The sequence below is a fragment of the Melopsittacus undulatus genome, chromosome 2, assembly GCF_012275295.1.
Source record: "Melopsittacus undulatus isolate bMelUnd1 chromosome 2, bMelUnd1.mat.Z, whole genome shotgun sequence".
NCBI lineage: Eukaryota > Metazoa > Chordata > Aves > Psittaciformes > Psittaculidae > Melopsittacus > Melopsittacus undulatus.
Window position 1 is genome coordinate 13,465,012 of NC_047528.1, and position 21,105 is coordinate 13,486,116.

The following is a 21,105-nucleotide window of genomic DNA, read 5'->3' on the forward strand; positions in this document are numbered from 1 at the left end:
TTCTAGTGTTCAGAGTGAAATTAAGGACTGAGGCCTAAATCTATACTTAACTGGTGGTATGATACACTGAAAGGCTGTCATAGAATCCCAGAATGGTATGGGTTGGAAGAGACCTTAAAGATTATCTCGTTCCAACCCCCTGTCATGGATAGGGATACCTTCTGTTAGACCAGGTTGCTTAAAGCACCATCCAACCTGGCCTTGAACACTGCCAGGGACAGGGCAACCACAGCTCTGAGCAACCTGTGCCAGTGTCTCATGACGCTCACAGTAAACAACTTCCTAATATCTAATCTGAATCTACCCTCTTTCAGATTAAATCCATTCTTCCTTGTCTTTTCATTATATGGCCTTGATTTCTTGTAGTTCCCTTTTAGGTTCTGGAAGCTGCTCTAATGTCTCCATGAGCCTTCTCTGGGCTGAACAATCCCCAGCTCTCTCAGCCTATCTTCACAGCACAGCATAGCTTATCTTCCAGCCTTTGGAGCATCTTTGTGGCCTCCTCTTGACTTGCTCCAGCATCTCTACGTCCTTCTTGTGTTGGGGGCTGTAGAGCTGAACACAGTATTGCAGGTAGGGTTTTTGTCTTCTTCCTCCTGCTTTACACCTGTATAACAAAGCTGGGTTTTCACTTACTCTTGGGAAGCAAATTTCACCTTTAACTTTACATTTATCAGTTGCACCTCACTTACTTTGTCTAGTACCCAAACACCTGAAAAGAGGCAAGGTTTTACCTTTGCACCAACACATGTGTAGTGTTAAGCATGTAATTTTGCTTTACGACTTTTTGCAATGCGATTGCAAAATACAGTACGAGTGAGATGGGCAAAAATGCCCTTGAGCTGGTATTCTAAGATTTTAAAGTATATGCAAGTGTGTACTTCTTAACCAGTAGTTATGACTGGAAAAGGCTGGGGAATTATGAAGCATTCTACCAAAATAAAAATCCAACTAAACTTGATATAGTAACTCCAAAGATTAAATTTTATTTACTTATCTGTACAATAGAGGTAATCCCAGTAACTGTTGCACTTAATTTTCTTAATTTCTACAAAGGATCTACAGTTCTAGTGAAGAATTGTTTACAAACTCTTCAAGTCAAACCCAGGTTTTCCACTAAATGCAATTAGAAGAAATCACAAAAAGTTAACTTTCAAATCACTCTTCCCCCTGGATCATGACCTCAATAAAAACCAAACCAAACCTGCTATGCCCACATCAGGTGCCTGGCTGGTGCTATTAAGGCTACTCATTAGCCATTGTTTGCTGGAGCCAACTGTGCCTTGGACTCAACAGTTTTACTGCTTGTAAAGGAAAAATACAGCCACTTTAACATTGCATCTCAGAATAAACTATTGCTCAACAAAAAAGTTAACCTGTGTCAGAGCTGTAGTCTTATTTTCCCTGATGAGCTGTACCCCATTTCCCTGACAGAGCTACATGCAGTTCCTGTTGTGACCTTCCTCAACTGTGCCTACCTCCCCACTGGGCCCTGCATGATATGTAGTGGCAGCAGTAACCAGGATGGTCAAGTCCCACACCAATTCTCTTCACCAAGGACAGGTCTATAAGCAGAGCCTGAGCAGGACTGAATAATTATTCAGTTTCTTGACTCTTGCTCTAGTTTTCCTTACATCAGTGTAAATCAGGAGCCCACCTACTGAAGCCAGAAGGTTTACCTCAGTGCAGAACTGATACAGAAGCAGCATCAACCATCTTGCACAGGACCCCCAGTGTGTTTGGGCCTTAATCTAAAGGCCTTATGAGACATGGCCCATTGCCTTCAGTGGCTTTTTGACCAGGCCCCTGTACACGTGTGCAGCAGTACCAAGTTCTGAAAATAGTTGTAAAAACACAGATCATATTTTTCTAAAATGCTATCTTACACATTTTCCACTTCTCTTTGTAACTTCCAGTGCTTATCAAATGCTGCTAAAACATTACATACAGATTCAAGGAATTGCTACATTCAACTTAAAGCCAATTTTCAGAAGCAGTTTTCATACTTTTTCATATTTATGAAGGTGCAATTAGATTTTCCCATTTTTATTTTACTTTCAATTGCACGTGCTTCGTTAGTAGAACATGCTATAAGAATGAAGCTATGGATCATATAGGCTGTTTTCTTATAAGCGCCCATTTGGAGGAAAGGATTGATGGATGGGTATCTCCAGTCTGTCCACGCTTCCTGCAGCTAGGCTCAGGAAAGTCTTTGCAGGTCACTGGTGAGATAATGACTGAAGTTGTAAGTACACATTAGACTCATTTAGGTTGGAAAAGACCCTTAAGAAAGATAATCAAGTCCAACTGTTAATTCAGCACTGCCAAGTCTACCATGCCACTAAATCATGTCCCCAAGTGCTGCATCTATACATCTTTTAACCTCCAGGAACAGTGACTCCACCACTTCCCTGGGCAGTCGAATCCAGTGTTTGACAACCCTTGGATGGGGTGAAGAAGTTTTTTTATAAAATTCAATCTAAACCTCCCCTGGTACAACTTTAGGCCTTTTCCCCATTATTACCTCCTATGCAGTTAGCAAACCATGTCCCCTTATAGCGCAATAAAAACTGAGCTGTTCAAAATCCAAAATTTCTAAACTACAGTTTACATTAAACTTCAAAATAAATACAATTTAATACAAAACCTTAGGAAAAAAATACCCCATTTTACTTGCAAAAACCTATGCCTGGTCTCAAATGTATCCTAATTAATCTACTATATCCATTATAGAACACACCGGATTTATAGTCTGTGAGAAATAACTAAATTGCAAGTCTGATCCACTGTGCTATTTTAGACTTGTGTGTGTACCTGAAAATGACTCAAGATGTGTGTTTCTTTACATTTGGTTACAAATACTGGAAAAAGAAAATACTGTCTCTACAGGGCACTGAGTTCCTCTTCTCCTGATGAAAGCCAATGCAAAAAAATCAGGATGTTTAAACTGCTTCTCAACATTTTGCAGGATCACACCGAAGGCAGGTCTAGAGATTCATATCATCTTTATGAAAGAAACTCTTTCAGAAGCAAGTTAAACAGCTGTGACAGGATGGGTTTCTTCTTCCCTGAAGTCTCTTTAAATGATGGCATCATGTTCATCACTGTAATAGAAACACAGTAATTAATGTTCCGCAGTGCAAGCAACTGTCAATATGAGAAACAGCCACCCAGCTGCTGCTGAGGAGGTTATTTTGTGAACAGAGAACATCTTGCTGAGAAGGTCTAAGGGCACACTGCTCTGGGAGTTAAGTCCTCTCTGAGCCAAATCTGAAGTTAACAGAACTGCATTTTGCCAACACTCCTCCAGCTTCACTGACTTCATTTTGGCTTTCACTCAAGTATATATTTTTACATCAGCTGTTGAACAGTCATTTTTATCCTATCTTACCCATATGCAGTAGTAACAGGCAATCAAAGCCAGTTTAAAAGCTCAGCGACAGGTTTCCTTTGTTTTAGATACTGTTGATATAAATTCTGTAATATCCATTCAAACACCAATGTGGTAAAATGTGCAGCAGGGACTGGTTAAATTCCACAACCAGCAAGCAAAATTCAAGACAGAAAACACGAGGCCTAAACAGTAACATCCCGACAAGTCTAATGACATCACTTCACTTAAAACAAGCTTCTCAACTGAGACGGAGGATACTCAACAGTGAAAAGAAAAGCAACCTGTTTTTCAGAATTCACAGTTCTTAAACTAATTATTAGACAAGGAGGCAAGTCTGGAAGCCTGGAAGAAAACTGTACAGCTGAGTATAAATGGCAAATGAGATGGTACAATTTTGATTGAGCTATTCACTACAAAAGGGGTGAAATACAAGACAAAGCTCTCTCACAGAGGACAGGCATAATAATGAGGAATAGCTGATGTGGTGAAAGACAAAATATCACAGTCAAATCTCTTAATGATGATAATTATTAAACCAATGTGTGCAACAGTTCATTCTCCTTGTTTAGTTTGTCTGTGTCCTCTCAAGAAAGTAATACATTAACAAGTGACATTCCCCTGGGAACTTACATGGTTCTGTACTGAACGCCTCTTCTAGCGTGATAGGTTTTGCATCCAATGTAGAGAATAACTAGGGCTCCAAGCGTCAGCAGAATGCCACCTACAAAACTGCCCACATCAAATCTGGAGGTTTTGACTATGACAGCCTCAGATTTTGATGTGCCTGAAGAAAAAAAAAATAACAAAAGGCACTTTTTACAGAGCTTGCAAAACTGTGTTCTGTGGGCCTTGTCTATATCCTGCCCACCCCACTGACATATCATCTGAAGACCCAGTCAGGCAACTTTAATTTACATCAACTGCCAGGACACCAGCCAAGCACACTGAAACCTAGAACTCCATTTTTAAGAGCCAGATTCTGGTTACACAGGATCCAACTGCTTGCTGTCTTTGAAAGACTGACTGTAACTTCTTCTCTCCACTTCCCTCTTTCCCCTACTTTCCCCCCTACTCTCCCCTCTTTCCACACATGCAGCTCCTGCCCTTCTTACGCCTGTTCTAGTGTTTTTCATGTACCCTTCAATGAGCCAATTTAATTCACCAAGCTGGCCTGAAATTAATGCCAGAAATGAAATTAAAGAAGGAAGTTGCTTTAAATCAGATGAGCATAGTGCATCAGCCTGCAGAGTGATCCAACAGCCACCAAATCAGCCAGCGTAGTTATGTGATGGGAGTAAAATACTTCTGGTGGCAATGAGCTGTTGGGATTGCTTTACTTTGTCTCATGGAACTGGACCCTCATTGTAGAAGTGAGATCAGCTCTGCAGCCCAACACAAATATTGACAGAGATAACATGACCTCAAGTAAGCTGTAGCAGTTTTGGTGTGAAAACTGGTTTTATCTGCTACAAACTCCCATGAAAAGACCTAGTCTGTGCATGTCTCCAGTTGTATTTGCTACAGGGAGTGTTACGTGACCAACTAGAAGTTCTGCTGATGACAGCATTACCTACCTGACAATGCTTCGCTGACATGTCAGTTGCCCTAACCTGTTTGGAAGTGTAAGCATGAAGTGGTGCGAACTAACCGTAAGGAAATACCGAATTCTACACCTGTTTTGGGGTACAGTGAAACTGTATTTGAGGTATTGTGAAACTGTATTTGACAACTTCTACATGAAGAGAGATTCATTCATAGTCATACTGTATCCTCTGCTAGGGATAAAATTCAGTACACTACTAACAAAACACAGTCTATCAAGGCAGCAGACATATTCTGAGCCACATATCAGCTGTGAAAATGGAAGTATTAAGAGATGGGTTCAACTAAGCTGCAGAAGGGAGAGCTGAACAAATGCATAAGTTGTATTTAAAAGCCAGGCTTTCTCTTAATACTACTACTCCCCTTGCTGGTAGCTGCTGGTTCAAACCACTTGCATTTTATTTTATTTCCTAAATGTATCAGGTCTCTCAGGTTAAGTGAAGTGTTATTTAAATAAGTGGATTGCTCAGAGCAACATCATTGTAGCCAACTCAGTAAGAGAACCCTAAATTACTCTCATTTTTCAGCATGCAAATTACCTTCTTTCATAAAACAACTCTAAAAAACTCATGTGCAACATGTGCCAACATGTACACAAACCTTTATTAACATCTTGAAATGTGAACTCACCTGTTACAGAAGTGAAAGAAATCTTGGAAGTAGTCACCACTGTAATATTCGGTTGTGATGATGTGACTGATGGAGCTCTGGTGAATCTTGTTGTCTCGCTGGTTTTGGTGGGTTGAGTCGTCAAGATGACAGACATAGTGGTGTTGATGGGCTGACTGGTGCTGGTTGGGTGAGTAGTATGGGTGGATGTACCTGGGAAATTTTTATTTGTGATATCACACAGAAAAATACTTAAAAAAATAAACTGCATACTCATTGAATAAAATAGCATTTATCATGGCTAAAGAGAATGACAGAGTAACAATGAAAATGCCAGTGCATGGCTATCCAGGCTTGCATACAGACTCTTCCCCTATGCATTTCATTTGGAAAGACCTAACTTCAGATTTCTAAGGCTCAAGGTCAGCAGCAGTTTAAAGGAAAAGCAGTAAAGAAAATCTGGGTAATATGGAATAACTTTTAAAAGAAGGGTCTTACAACACTCTCCAACTCCATAGAATCATGCCAAACTTACAGTATTTTAAAATATGATGAAATCCTGGATCAAGATTAGCTTTCCATTTGAAGCACACAACTTTTCAGACAACTAAGCTTTTCTGACAAGAAGGAATTCTGTGGGAAAATGCCCTCCCTCCCACCTCTCTTTATTAATGATTTAATCTTCAATTTGCTTTTGAATGAAACACTGACTTTAATAAGGCTGCATGTATATTAAACTTACCAGAGAAAACTCTTTACGTATGTTAAGCTTAAGGTTCAAAAAGTTTTTGACATGTGATAGAAGTTCAATCACAGTAAATCTGCTGGCTGGCATTTACTTAGTAGTGAGCTTTCTTTCAAAGTTAAAGCAAAGATTAGAATGTTGTTTCACAAGTTTAAGTGACACCTAATGTCTTTTAACTTTTACTTTGCCTTACTTAACACTTCCCCTTTCCTCCTCAGAAAGCAATAATGAATTGTTCAGAATGTCATAAAGCAAAATTAAATAATAATAGAGATTTATATTTATAGCAAAATCTTTAGAACCTCAGTAGAAGGCAGCCACCTAGAATGATCTTAAGAATTACTTATTTTTCTAAGCAGGAACAAACAAGAAAGATAAAGACTGTTATGCAACTAATATTTCTCTAAGCAGACAGTATGAGGTTTTTATGTATGAAGGAATTTTAGGAAAACGCTCTCTTTGCGGCTGTCTTAGAATAGTTAGGGTTGGAAAGGACCTTAAGATCATCTAGTTCCAACCCCCATGCCATGGGCAGGGTCACCTCACACTAAACCATGTCACCCAAGGCTTCATCCAACCTAGACTTGAACACTGCCAGGCATGGAGCATTCACAGCTTCCTTGGGCAATCCATTCCAGTACCTCACAAACCTTAAAGAATTTCTTCCTTATATCCAATCAAAACTTCCCCTGTTTAAATTGTAACCCGTTACCCCTTGTCCTATCACTACAGTCCCTAATGAATAGTCCCTCCCCAGCATCCTTATAAGCCCCCTTCAGATACTGGAAGGCTGCTATGAGGTCTCCATGCAGCCTTCTCTTCTCCAGGCTGAACAGCCCCAACTTTCTCAGCCTGTCTTCATACGGGAGGTGCTCCAGTCCCCTGATTGTCCTCATGGCCTCCTCTGGACTCGTTCCAACAGTTCCATGTCCTTTTTATGTTGAGGACACCAGAACTGCACACAATACTCCAAGTGAGGTCTCATGAGAGCAGAGTAGAAGGGCAGGATCACCTCCTTCGACCTGCTGGTCACACTCCTTTTGATGCAGCCCAGGATACAGTTGGCTTTCTGGGCTGTAAGCGCACACTGCTGGCTCATGTTAGGTTTCTCATCTACCATGATTAAGTTTCTCTTCTTCTGTATTATTTCTATAACCTAACACAAACTGGATTCATTTTCAGCACCACAAAAGCTTTTCATTATGGATATTCAAATGTTTAATTATACCCATGTTTTCTTCAAACTTTCTAAAATGGGAACAACTGAAGAATAGGTAGTTCTGTTTCAATTCCGCTGCACACTTAATAAATTTCTGCTTTTTTATACAGTATCTAAAATGCTTCTATAGAATAATCTTCCTTTAAGCGCTGTTTAAAACATGAGAACTTACACACAGAATGGTGTCTTTGCTAAGACTTAAGTATGTCTTCTTACAATACAGATGTGAACATCAAAAACATAAACCCCAAACAATATGACAGTGTAAGCATTCAGAAAGGAAATTACCTACACAACATTTTTGAGACATTTAACATTAAAACTACTTAAACAGCCCAATACAGTCCCATAGGAAATGTTATTTATTTTGTTGTTCTTTGATGTTCTAATTGTATTGTGCCATAACCCTGGGAAACGCTTTGAAATGAGCAGTCATTGTGATGGAACAGTTGGAGTACTATATTCATGTGCTTACCTTGTTACAATTAGGAAATTCAGTTCCTCTATGAAGCATGTGTAAAATACATCAGATAAAATTCAGGGCACATTTTAATACTGACAGGTAAACTCCCCAAAGGCACAATGATCTATAAATATCAAATGGTTCCTCATTGTACGAAATAAGCAAGGAAATGTCTATATGGAAACCATCTACAGTTATATGACATGAAACCAGACCTGGTTACTGCATTCCTAATAGAAAGGATACTAAAAAAAAAAAAGGTAACTCTGAAAACATGTGTCAACCAGTCAGTTTTCTGTAGGTTTTTCTTATTGTTGCTGGGGTTTAAGTCATGATTTCTGAGTGTCAAACTGGCTCCTGTTTCTGAGCAATATAACGGTTAACTGTTCCATATGTAACAATGAATGATGTTACACAAAGATGGTGTTTATTTCACAAACATTAAATTACCCTACATAAAACCTGAGTCAGCACAAACAACACTCAAGCAGCTATCATGAGGAATTTCTGCAAATCTGTGTATTACCTTTCCCCTCTCCTACTGGTAATCCTTTTTTCTTACTCTACCAAGATTACAGCACTTACTGATGTAACATAAAGAGCAAAATCCAGTTAATCCCTTACAGACTTATCTTTCATGATGTATTTAGCATCAGTCATTTCGAAACATCAGTGGGAGGCTCTCTGAGGCAGCTGGAGAATTTGGGAAGCTGACATGAATATCTGTTCTTCTGTATATTTGAAAGATATTTTACCAACAGAGTTAAGATGAAAGAACATTTTCTAGCAACATCTGTCCTTTTATTTCCCTAATTATTTTTCACCCAAAAGACAGCTGGGCTTCACAGAACTTCATTCTAAACAAACTCAGACTGACTGAGTGAATTCTATTGTTTAAAAAGCAGACATGCCAGTAATGTAGTTAAGGTTTATGATGCTTTATTTTAAAAGAGACAAGTATTTTACCTTGTAGGCTGTCTTTATTAGCTATGCTATAACCAGAAAATTATATATATAGTATAACGATAAGAATTCTTAGCAGCATGCACTATCCTCTTAGCGTTCTAACTCACTAAGACCAAACACTACTCAAACTGCATAAGCATGGTGCTGACATAGAAAGTAATTATTACGGAATGATCTTCCTAAAACAAATAAATACTCTCTTTTGCATGGGAAATAACTGGAAGAGACTTTTGCTTTTGCCATGAAAAGCTTCCCCCAAAAAAGAAAAACTAAAAGAAAAAAAAAGACTTAAAGAAAATTAAGTACACATATCCTGCAGTCTTTATTCTGAAGAGGTCAAGACAGATAATCAAACTGGATGAACACTGGATGAACTGGATGTCCTAACATCTATGAAGTTTCTAACAAAGTAAAAAAAAAACAAACCAAAAAGAAGGCTATGAATCATAAACCCTGTGAGGCAAGGCACAGCTGTCTGTTAGGTTTGTACTGTGCTTAAAAAGGCTCTGGCCTCTTTTTACTGTTATTACCCAAACACAGCAAAGCCCAGACCTCTGCAAGAAACCCATAATCAGGGTTGAAGCAGAGGGTGGAAGGGTTGGAACACAGGGTGGGTGAAACACCTGTGTTAACAATGACTTTACTCATGGAGAAGGCCCTAAGGCAACAAGGGGATTATAAAATTCTCTCCACTATTCAAGTTAGACATGCTTAAACTGGTACACTGCAGGCAATGGAATGAGACACCACATTACTTCCTTGCTATCAAATGGAAGGTCTTTGCATCTTTACAGAGATTCGTCCTCCCTTCCCTCCCCCTGGGTATTTTATTCTTAAATGAGTAACAAGCAACTTCTGAGTCAGAGGTTATCTGCAGACTTAGAGAAACACAAAGTGAGAGTTGTACTGGAAATGGCATGACATAGCTGGGACCTCATGATCAGCATAAAACTTCACAAACACACAAAGAATCCTAGGGTAGGCACAATATTTCTGCCCTCCTTCCACATGGCTCTTAGCACAAAGGGGATCCAGTTCATGCATGGAAATAGCTTCTCTTCCCTCTGATACAACCTTTGATCTGTGCATCACAGACTGAACAACTGCATGACGTTAATTCTTATCCGATCTTTACTGATGTGGTGAAATACGCCTGTGCAAGTTTGTCCAGAAGAATTTGTTTTATTTCTTTTTTTTATAATCTCATATTGACATAGCCAACAGCTGGAGCACTGCATACACAAGTGGATGAAATGTTCGTGTCACAGGATAAATATCTGCTTTCAAGCTTCCTACAAAGATGTGTTTTGTAAACACATTACTTATCTGGGAGCATCACAACTATACCACTACTGCCTTGGGAAATCATGCTCACCTACAGTTCTTTTGCCAAGTGTGAAGAAAGAGGGTAGTAGTAGAACAATGGGAAAAGTAGCCATGACAGACTGTCCCATATCTGCTGCTTGTGTCTCACTTAACTCCAGTGTTTGGTGCTATGAGCTCTACAAGGACTATTCTCTATAAGGACTATTTTCTATGGTATAAAGTGCCACGAGTCCTACCTAAAAGGAAATGGACTCTTACTCTTGAAACTCAAGCCCCCAGACTTCATTATACCCTAAATCTCTACAGTGTCATATAACATTAAACAGATACTCAGTGTTTGCACAATAACTGATGCATGAAAATGGAAGAAATTTGCTTAGAGGGAAAAAATTAACATTAACTTTCAATTCTTCCTTGAAATTTTGATAACTGTTTTTCAATGGCACCAGAAACATCATTGCTCCTACAAGAAGCATGTTATCTAAAACTGAAAACAGTATAGCTTAATTTGACAGTTGTTTTACAGGTTGTCTCTCAGCCCTAAAATGATAATGCCTCTCTCAAATACCCACTTTTGTGGGGTATTTCATTCAAATTCGGAGTTATCTGGTGTATACTTGCAGCTAGCTTCTAGGTTCATAGTAACAGGCAAATGAACACATACATACCTACTATAGATGTTGCTGTTGATTTTGTAGATGACGCAACAGTGAGATTGGAGGGCAAACTACTATTGCCTTCAAGGAAAACAAGAAAAGAAAAGAAATATTATTAATTTTCATTTTAATGCACCCACAACACAATACTTGGGCTATCTCTGCAGGCTACAGGTGTGAGCAGAGCAGAAAGTATTCCATCCCAAACCAGATGGGTTTACTTCTTTGCAAAATGCTTCCAGATCTCAGTGCAGCAAGAAAATTGTTACAGTGTATGTACAGTAGTGCCCAAATCTGAATTCTTTACATCTCCTCTTTTTTCTCTTTTCCGCATCTACACCATGCCTTATTCCAGTTGCTGTTATCAGCCATACTGTCACTGACATTCTTGACCTACATAAGCACTGTCGGTTTTTCTCCCCCCCCTTGTTTTTATTCCTCTATTTCAGTTCTGCTTCCTGTCCCTCAATCTTTTTTTTCTTTAATTTTTCTGCATCTCTGCTACAAACTGGTCTTATGCTGGGCACAGAGTAGTCAGGGATGGAAAGACCAATACCCTGTGAAGCATCTTTCAGGAAGATTATGCTCTTTCTGCACAAAGATGGTCTTAAGAATGTACCTGTTTCCAAAAACTTAAAATATAAACCACGATTCAGTCGTAATATTTTTGTCCTTCCTTCCTTTCTTTCACTTCTACCTTACCAGTTTTCTTTTCAGCTACTCATGCTACTTCTAGGTTCTCAAGCACCCTCCCACTTCTGTCCTCACTGCTGCACCCATCTTCCAAGTTTCTTACAGATTAATGGTCTCTTCCTCCAAGCAAAGAGCTACTGAGCTTTCTGGCAACTCCCATTCCTGGGAGCACCACTGTCCATACTTCCCTCCCTTCATTATGCACTGTTGTCTATGCCCATTCTGTGATTATTCTTTTCTCTGAAGTAACTGATCTTTTACAGCATCCTCCCATACTACTAGTGCTATCTGCCTCACAGCAGCTCTACTGCTTTTCGGCATGGCTGGAAAATAAAAGGCATGACCTCAGAGACAATGAGAATAGCAACACAGCTACCAAAATCAAGAAGCCTATTTACTTTTAATGGACGTGCTGTTCTTACCACTGGAGATGTCTAATCTAAACCAGTTCTGGCAACCAGCTTTGCAATTGCATATATGTTTTGAACAAGCTCAGGTGTAAAATCAAATGCAACAAATTTTCATCTTTATATCACCTACCAAAAAGAGGAGGGAGGAAATTACAGAGGAAATCACTTTGCATTTTCATTGACATAACCCACTGTCGTGGTTTAAGCCCAGCCAGTAATTCAGTACCAAGCAGCCGTTTGGTCACTCCCCCCTTCCTCCCCCAGTTCCCGGAGGGATGGGGAGGAGAATCGAAAGAATGTAACTCCCACAGGTTGAGATAAGAACAGTCCAGTAAAAAGGTATAACACAAATCACTACAGCTACCACCAATAATAATGAGAGTAATAATGAGGGAAGAGAATACAACCGCTCACTGCCTGCCAACTGATACCCAGCCTGACCAGGGCAGTGATCTAGCCCTTCTGGGTAACTGCCTGTCATGGGTTCAGCAGTAGCAGTCATTTTTGCTCCTTCTTGGTGGCTGGTGCAGTGCTGTGTTTTGACTTTCGGGCTGGGAGTGGTTACTGGTGGCGCATACGTTTTTGAGTTACGGCTTAAATGTTTGGTTTTGTCCAAGGCCTTTTCTAAGCTCATGCTCTGCCAGGGATGATGGGAGGCCGGGAGGAGGGAGAGATAGGGCGCCTGGCCTGGGCTAGTCGGGGAGGTATTCCATACCACAGCACGTCCTGCTCGGGGAGGTAACTGGAAGTTGGCCGGAAGGGGGGGGGGTAGCTCTCTTCTGGGTTGGGCTCGTTTCGGCAGGTGGTATCGTATTCTCTCTCCTTGTTTATTTCCTCTAACATTGATTTGTTAGTGGTAGCAGTAGTGATTTGTGTTATACCTTAATTGCTGGATTGGTTTTATCTCAATCCGTGGGAGTTGTATTCCTCCGGTTCTCCTCCCCATCCCTCCGGGAGTGGGGAGGTGGGGGGTGGGGAAAAAAGGGGTGCGTGGTACTGCGGGAGACTGAGGTGGGGTTTTAAACCACGACACTGCCCCCAGTTTATATAGTGGGCATGACATGCTGTGATATGGAATACCTCTTTGGCTAGCTTGGGTCAGGTGTCCTGTCTCTACTTCCTCTCAGCTTCCCCTCCTCCCTGGCAGAGCAAGAGACTCAGAAACTCCTTGGTCAGACTAAACATTACTGAGCAGCAACTAAAACCATAGGTGTTATCAGTGCGGTTCTCAGACTGAAAGTCAAAAACACAGCACTGCACCAGCTACTAAGAAGGAGAAAAATGATTGCTACTGTTGAACCCAGGACACCCACCATTGCATACTGCACACACAACCCTTGGATATATACTGACATAGCTGGAATATTAAGTTGCACATTTAAATTGCCTTTGAGAAATAGTCTGTGATTGTACGATTACAAATACATTTTTTTCTTGGATATGCTGACTTTTATAACAATGTAAGCCATGGATATGCCTGTGGCTAAACCTTTCCCATACTGGCCCACTGCTGTAACCAGAACACAGCTTTGGGTTTCCCCCCAAGTTAAGAGTGCTTACTTCTGCAACCCTGGGAAAACAACTGGATGTGGACTGCATGCTTATACAGGTGAAAAGAAGCCATGTACACTGCCTGAGATTTGGGTGTGGAGTCTGGGAGTCAGCAATGAAATTAACTTGCGACAGAGTGAGTCAATGAGCAGAGTACTGGCTACACATTCCACTTGTTGGCCAACAGCGAGTGATATGAGTGAAGCAGTACAGGGCAAAAATGTCTCAAGGAATATGCCTTTTTGCATGGTACACGCTCAAAGGTGTACAGATTAATGCCGTCAAAGTGAGACTACACTACGAAATAAATGTGTGCTTTAGCAATGAGCTCAAGCACAGTGGACCTAGAATTCATTCTGACATTAAAATTAAAGAGTGCCTTGCCTTTTTTTAAGAGCACTCAATCCCAGCCTAGCAGACTTTTTGAGCTGGTGGTTCTCTTTTTAACTGTAAATTTGTCTGTCTCGTTCTAGACATCATATTTTCCCACTTCTCTTTTCTCTGGGGTACCTGAGGATTAAGCTGTGTTCCGCTATTCTTAAGTATCTTAACTGTCCTGGAATAGATGTGGCAATTAGAGTACCTCGCTCCTACCCTACAGCTATTCACAATTCAATAAAATGAAATAAAGGGCAAACTATTACAGAGCAGTTTAAGGTATACAAAATACATACTGTTTTTCTTGACTACTGAGGAACACCAACAGAAATGCATATTACCTTTCAACTTAGGGTCTGGAATCGTTGTGAAGGGCGTAGTACTGCTGGTATTCATCATCTCTACACTTCCTATATTAAACGCAAGAAGAATAAGATAGTTTTAGGTGCTTTATTACTAAGAAGTGGGTGGAGAAGGAAGGAAGTTTGTACAGCATCTGTCAATTGCTTTGGGCATAGAAATGACTAAACTATTATGGACAGGAGTTAGGTATAATGATGATGTAAAAGCATGGTACCACAATAGCCTGCTCTTAGCACATTAAAAATGACATCTGCATTATTCAACCACCAAATGAACCAGAACTCCCTCCCATCCTCAGTTTTATCTTCCCCATCATCACCATCCCAAATTCTCTTCCTTGAGATGAAAGTAGACTGGAAGAAGAGGCAGAAAATCAGGCCTTCCTTCAGTAATAACATGACCCACATTACCTACAGCAGAAGAGAAAGAACTTCCTATGTAACTCTTTTCCTATAAAGCCTGCAAGGCCTTTGCAGGCAGACGGGCACTTGCTCTGCCCCTACATGGGCAGCATGGTAAAACAGTAAGCTCCATTCAGAAGTTTCATTGCTTAGTTTAGCACTAACAGCATGCTAATGTGTCCATAGAGCATCTGACAGGTGGAAAGTGGGATAGAGAAGGATCACATCTCCAGTGAAGTATCATCATACCTTAAAAGGTTCCTCTGTCATTAGGCCTGGTCTACAGCCAAGTGGTAAAATTTAGAGAGAAACAACACAAAACAATAAGTCTGGCACTCACATGCATGCAAGAGGATCACTTAGTGTGGATTCTGCCTTTGTGAAGCAGCGTTCGGTTTTGATCACCTACAACAATATTCTGCTAAAGGCAAGCGAATAACCTGAACTAAGTATCACAGAAATAGGGCATTTTCTTAGTGGTTCCAAAACCTTAGTGAAGATCTCAGAAATTTAAAATTTGCAAATACAAATGGCAAATCACTCGTCATATCTTACCCCTGTAACATGAAGGCTGGGGGCAGCGCTGCAAGATATGTCAGACTTTTCAATTAGGGAGCTTAGGCAAAACAGGCAAACAAAAAAAAAAAGGGGAGGTATTAGGTAAACTAAGCTTCCCAGGGAAGGACCCAATCCTGCAGAGCAAGTCACCCCACATTAAACAATGATCCGAGGAAGCTAAGCCAATAGAATGTTAACCCCCCCCAACAACAGCACACAATGGGGTTTTTTGCTGCCTCAACCAGCAGAATGTGCTCCTTATAGGATTAGATGAAAGAGAGAGGCAAGAACTAGACGCAAAAGAGAAGGCAGGACTGTATTAGTCCTAGTTCAGATCAGCTTGGATTGCACACCTTGAAAAACATCAAGGACCTTATCCAGCTTAAAAGATATAATTATTTTTTTTTTCCCCTCCTCAATAAAAACCCCAGACTGACAGGTTTCTTAATTTGGATCACTAGCAGCTGCTCCAAAATACAAGTACATACTAACATGGGGTACTGCATAAGAATATGCCACACTGGAATACATGCCACTGAATATGACAAGTGAGGAAATCTTTATGTGACACTATTCTCAAACTGCTGTCTATCCTCAGACTGTAGTTTTGGATTTGAAGCAGTGTATTACTGCAGGGACAGTACGAGACTTCATCCAGAGAGGCAAGGAAGAGCTTCTGAATTAAGGCAAAAGGAAAAGCAGCATATGTTTTTACACGGCGATGGTTCTGACAAGAACTGGAGTCTCAGTTGAGACAACAGACTTCACAGGGCACCTGGCCCAAAGCAGAACAGTGTGGGTTTCTGGCCTTCTCCACGGAGCAGTAGTGCCAGGGCCAGAATTCTGCACTGACTGAGGTGTATACATGCAGGTTTGAGTATTGATTCTACAAATCTTGACAGAGAAACTCCATGCTGATGCTTATTTATGCTGTGATGCAGGGAAAAGAGGAAGGCAAGGAGAAACAAAGGATCTCCCTGTTAATTTTTCATGATGAAACAGAACCGAACCAAGGAAATACCCAAGGTAAAACAATGCACCACATACTGGAAAAGAACAGAGAAAGGGCGTCAACACCATTTTTGACAAACAAGTGTTTTCCTGTGTTTAAGGCTAGGTGCAGCTGCAGCTCAAAACATAACTGTTTGTGGCTGGTGGGGGGGTGTATCTGAAGGCAAGTGTGCTTCCTGTGAAACACTACTGCACAGACTGGTACATAGAGTGCCTGCAGGGCCCCTTGTGGTTTTGCTGCTCTACTGCATAAGAAGACAGAAGTTGGAGATAATCTGGATGAGCAAACTTTCAAAATGGCAAAATTAGGACAGTTTTTCTAGCTTTACAGCTGGAATTCAGCTTCCAGAAGTGGCAGACACAGGAGCTGAAGATCCATGCATGTGCTAAACACACAGAATCAGAGTGGTTTGGGTTGGGAGGGACCTTAAGATCAGTCAGTTCCAAACCCTGCCACAGGCAGGGGCATCTTCCACTAGACCAGGTTGCTCAAAGCCCTGTCCAACCTGGCCTTGAACACTGCCAGGGAAAAGGCAGCCACAACTTCTTCAGGAAACCTGTGCAAGTATCTCAACACCCTCACAGTAAAGAACTTCCTAATATCCCATCTCAATCTACCTTCTTTCAGCCACGCAGACAGCTGCAGGGTAAGTGACAGGGACAGTTCCAGTACTTACTGAAAACAAACAGGACAAGATTTTAAATGGACTTGATTTTGACAGATCATAAAAGATCAACACAGTGGATAACACCCATGAACCCTTAATGTTAGGAATCTGCAGTTTCCAGCTGAAGCAAATACAAAATTACTGTTCTCTGTAGATGAAGTCTGGTAGAAGAAGCATCCACAGATGGGTGGACACTACTCATTCAATTCCCTGCATGTGACAAAGGTCAATTTGCCCACTCCTGCAAAGTTATTTAAGATAAACATGTTTATCTTGACAAATAAGATTTACAAAGAAACATATATGTAAGAACTTTTAAGCTTTTTGTCTAGTCTTAACCTCTTTGCAGAAAGATTTTAACACATAAACTTACATTTTTGCTAAGCACAACTTTACAGGTTCATTTTGGGGACACTTCAAAAGTCATACATAAAATTTTGCCTCTGTATTTTCTCAATATTGATGCATTGCCAGTAAGTAAGAGAGGTTTATGACCAAATAATTCAATTTTTGTTGGCTTAAAAACTGAAAAGTACAGAGGCACTGACAATGCACAGTCCATCAGGAAGATCTCAGACTTAGACACCAACCTCAAAGCAATCTACGTAAGTAACAGTTGAGGTGCTGCAATAGTTAAAGCAGAGATGTTAAGAGCAGCAACTTCTATATATCTCTGGCCTAGAGTCTCCACCATCAGGATACTTGTTCTTCTCAGTTGAAATGAATGAAACTCAAATTCTGGAGATTAAAACAGAAATAACACATGATCCCAAATGTCCTGTAACATCCGCCAGGCAATTTTAACAAACCTTAAATCAAATCCCTGCTATCTGGAAACTTTAGTTTCCCTTTGATTCAAGAAGGTCTTTTGGTACCTATTTTGAAGTGGCATTCTTCATTTACCAAAAAATTAGGTCATCCTGAGACAAAGGTCAGGCAGGATTATACCAGCAACTTTACGGACATGCCTTAACATTGTGAAACTACCTTACAGTCTTGCAAAATGAAGTGTAAACACCACTGCATAGATGCTTAAGAAAAAACATAAATGAAACTAACAGATGCTCAGCACTGGTCAATTTGAGAATGAAAAACATCTTTTGCTGTTGTTTCTAAAAGAAGTTGAATCTAAGAGAAGGAGATGCTGTGCCTGTTTTCAGGTCTGGAGGCTGCTGCTGCTTATTTTTTGTACTGTAAGTCATTTTGTATACAGGTAAACTCTTGGAAGATGTTGCTAGCTATCTATTCTGAACAGGGAGAGAATGGGAGCACCTTCCTGCAAGGAAGCATGATTCTTCTTACTCGTTAAGATATCACGAAGCCGGCTGGGCTTTACATAATACTGGGAAGGATTTTTCCTAAACCATAACATTTTGGTGAGCTTTCTTCCACTGACTTTACCGGCATACTGAAATAAACTGTCCAGCAGAGTGAAAGAACAATATTACGTTGACATAACCAGCTCACCAAAAAATTTAACTGGAGTAAGGACAAATCTACTGGGAGTAAGAGCAAACTTACTGCCACTTTCACTTTTTGCAAATCATGGTATTTTATGGGTTTCACACTTTCTCTTGTGTATTCATTAGTGAATCACAAGCTTTTGCTGAGATCAACACAAATCTCAGCAGCAGCTTCTGGAAGTTTCTGATTAAGTGTGCAGCAAAAAAAAGATACTTCAATACCTACACTAGACTGAACCTTAAAAAGGCACAACTTCTCTCCAGATATTATAAACAGGGTCTATACCAGAAATTCACATATAAAGGAAAGACTACATTTGACCATCAAAAGTTAGATGAGATCATCTCTGCCCCAGAAGACAGCACTAACGGAATGCTCAGTTAAACCAGCACATGCATCCAGGAAGCAGCACGATAAAAGATCGGGACAATCTTACATCAAATTAAATGACAGTCTACTGTGTAAAATGAAGGCCATAAGATCCAAAAGGCAGAGCAGTAAACAGGATACTGGTAAACTTCTTAAAAAACAGCTTGGCTTGGTTTTTTTTGAAGCACAATTATAAAGCTGTATGTGTCCCTCATTTTACTTTTTTTATATCAATCTATAATTTAGACTAGACAACATATTAACACTGCTGATGTGTTAATCCTCACTGACTGATAATCCTCAACATTATATATGGCAAGTTAATTATGGTACCTATCTTTTGGCTTCTTTACTTTGGGAAATCACGGGGCACTGTATGGGGCATTCTGAAAAGGCAGTTCTAGGAGCTCAAACTTTGCTGTCTCTCATTTTATCTGAGTGCATGTCGATTGCTATCCCCCGAATCTGGTCTCCTACCACCCGAGTTAAAGCACAAGAAAACAGGAGGCTTTGCATTGACTAGAATCTGCCGTTGAAAGAGGCATCGTTGCAGGCGTCCGGCTGAAGCACGACAAAACACCATCTGCCCCAGCAGCAAAGCCACCACATCCCCGAAGCTGCAAAAAGCCACTGGCCACAATAACAGCGTGCCTCGGGGCACAGCGACAACACGCAAGGGAAGCATTTCCTCCCAGCCCGGCCAAGGGCACCGCAGCTTCTTCGGCTCTCCGAAGTCCCGCTCGTCCGGACACCACCACGGGCAGGCCCCCGTCACCTGCGGCCTCTGGGGAACATCTCCCGCTCGCCCCGCCTCCCAGCTCATGCTCGCACTCACAGGGGAGCAGGGAGATGAGAGCCCGAGCGGGCAGGGCCGGCCGCGTTCGTGCATCCCCCGCTGTGTGCGAACCCTCACACCCCAACAGTCCCTCTGTCTGTGCTCTACAATTACGGTTTCCCCTTCAAACCCATCCCGAGTACCGAGACTCTCCCTACGGTCCCGGCACTACCCGGCGCACGGCGCGCTCTCGGCTCTCATGTGCATGTGGGAAGAAGGAACCGGCAACCCTCCAAGCTTGCCTGCAGCTAGAAACTCAAGCCAAAGGGCACTCGTCGGGCCAGCGAGGGCGCACCCGCACTCCCGGCCCCGCTCCCGGCTGCACTGCAAGGCCTGGGTCCGCAGGGCTACCAGGGAGAAGCAGCGCTATCGTCACCCGCCCGTCCGTCCCGCCGCGGCCGCTACTCACCGGAACCGGGAGCGAGCAGCAGCAGCAGTGCTGCCGTCCGCATTGCGCTGGAAGCGCCGGTGAAGAGCCGCATGGCCACCGAGGGTACGCGGGACCACCGGAGCACGCCGGGCGCTGCCTGCCCGGGCCGGCACAGCGGAGACAAGCGGACGGCTGAACCGAGCGGTGCCGCCTCCTCAACGCAGGCCGCAGCCTCAGCCCGCCCCTCCACGGGGACGTCCCGCCGAGGTCCGGCCCCCCTCGTCCAGCCGGTTTTCCAGCAGGCGGGACGGTCGCGTGTTATGGTAGGGGGAGGAGAGAGCGGTTACTGCTGGAAGCTGTGCTCGGGCACCGCGAGTGCCCGTGGGCGCAGGGGGAGCAGCAGGAGTGCGGCCTGCAAATAGCGCTCACCTTGTTGCTGTGAGCCGGTCCCGTGTAGCTTACACAACCCCACGCAACGCTACAGGCTAGGTGAAGAGCTGCTGGAAAGCTGCCCAGAGGAAAAGGAGGTGCTGACTGACACCCCCTCACATGAGCCAGCTTGTGCCCGGGGGTCCACGAAGGCCAGCGGCATCCTGGCTTGTATTAGCAATAGTGTAGCCAGCAGGGTCACGGCAGTGATCATCCTCCTGTGTTGGGCACTGGTGAGGCTGCACCTTTAATCCTGTGTTCATTTCTGGGTCCCTCACTATGAGAAAGACTTTGAGGTGCTGGAGCATGTCCAAAGAAGGGAAACAAAGCTGGTTGCTATGTTGATTGCTCCAGAAGGGTATGGAGCACAAGTCCTGTGAGGAACAGCTGAGGGAGCTTGGGTTGTTTAGTCTGGAGAAAAGGCTCAGGGGTGACCTTACTGCTCTCTACAACTGCCTGAAAGGAGGTTGTAGTGAGGTGGGGTCAGTCACTTCTCCCAAGTAACAAGTGATAGGACAGGAGGTAATGGCCTCAAGCTGCACCAGGGATGCTTTAGATGGGATATTAGGAAAAATTTTTTCACTGAAAGGGTGACTGAAACAGGCTGCTCAGGGAAGTATTGAAG

General features: G+C 42.1%; 1 protein-coding gene across 1 annotated transcript; it reads right to left on the reverse strand.

Moving 5' to 3' along the window:
* Nucleotides 1–961: 961 nt before the first annotated feature.
* TMEM123 (transmembrane protein 123) lies at nt 962–20,388 on the reverse strand. The gene is made up of 6 exons (XM_005149718.3): nt 20,091–20,388; nt 14,354–14,422; nt 10,993–11,061; nt 5,627–5,818; nt 4,025–4,178; nt 962–3,104 (listed from the first exon to the last, which is right to left on the reverse strand). Exons 1-6 carry the CDS (start codon nt 20,161–20,163, stop codon nt 3,080–3,082), a joined length of 582 nt encoding a protein of 193 aa, XP_005149775.2. The 5' UTR covers nt 20,164–20,388; the 3' UTR covers nt 962–3,079.
* Nucleotides 20,389–21,105: the final 717 nt, after the last annotated feature.

Excerpts from the sequence above, each read along its gene's own strand:
- TMEM123 (XM_005149718.3), bottom strand. The coding sequence starts at position 20,163 with ATGCGGCTCTTCACCGGCGCTTCCAGCGCAATGCGGACGGCAGCACTG. Across the intron at positions 5,819-10,992 it reads AACAGCAACATCTATAGTAG|GTACATCCACCCATACTACT; the intron begins GTATGTATGTGT and ends AAAATTTCCCAG. Across the intron at positions 4,179-5,626 it reads TTCTTTCACTTCTGTAACAG|GCACATCAAAATCTGAGGCT; the intron begins GTGAGTTCACAT and ends TTTTTTCTTCAG.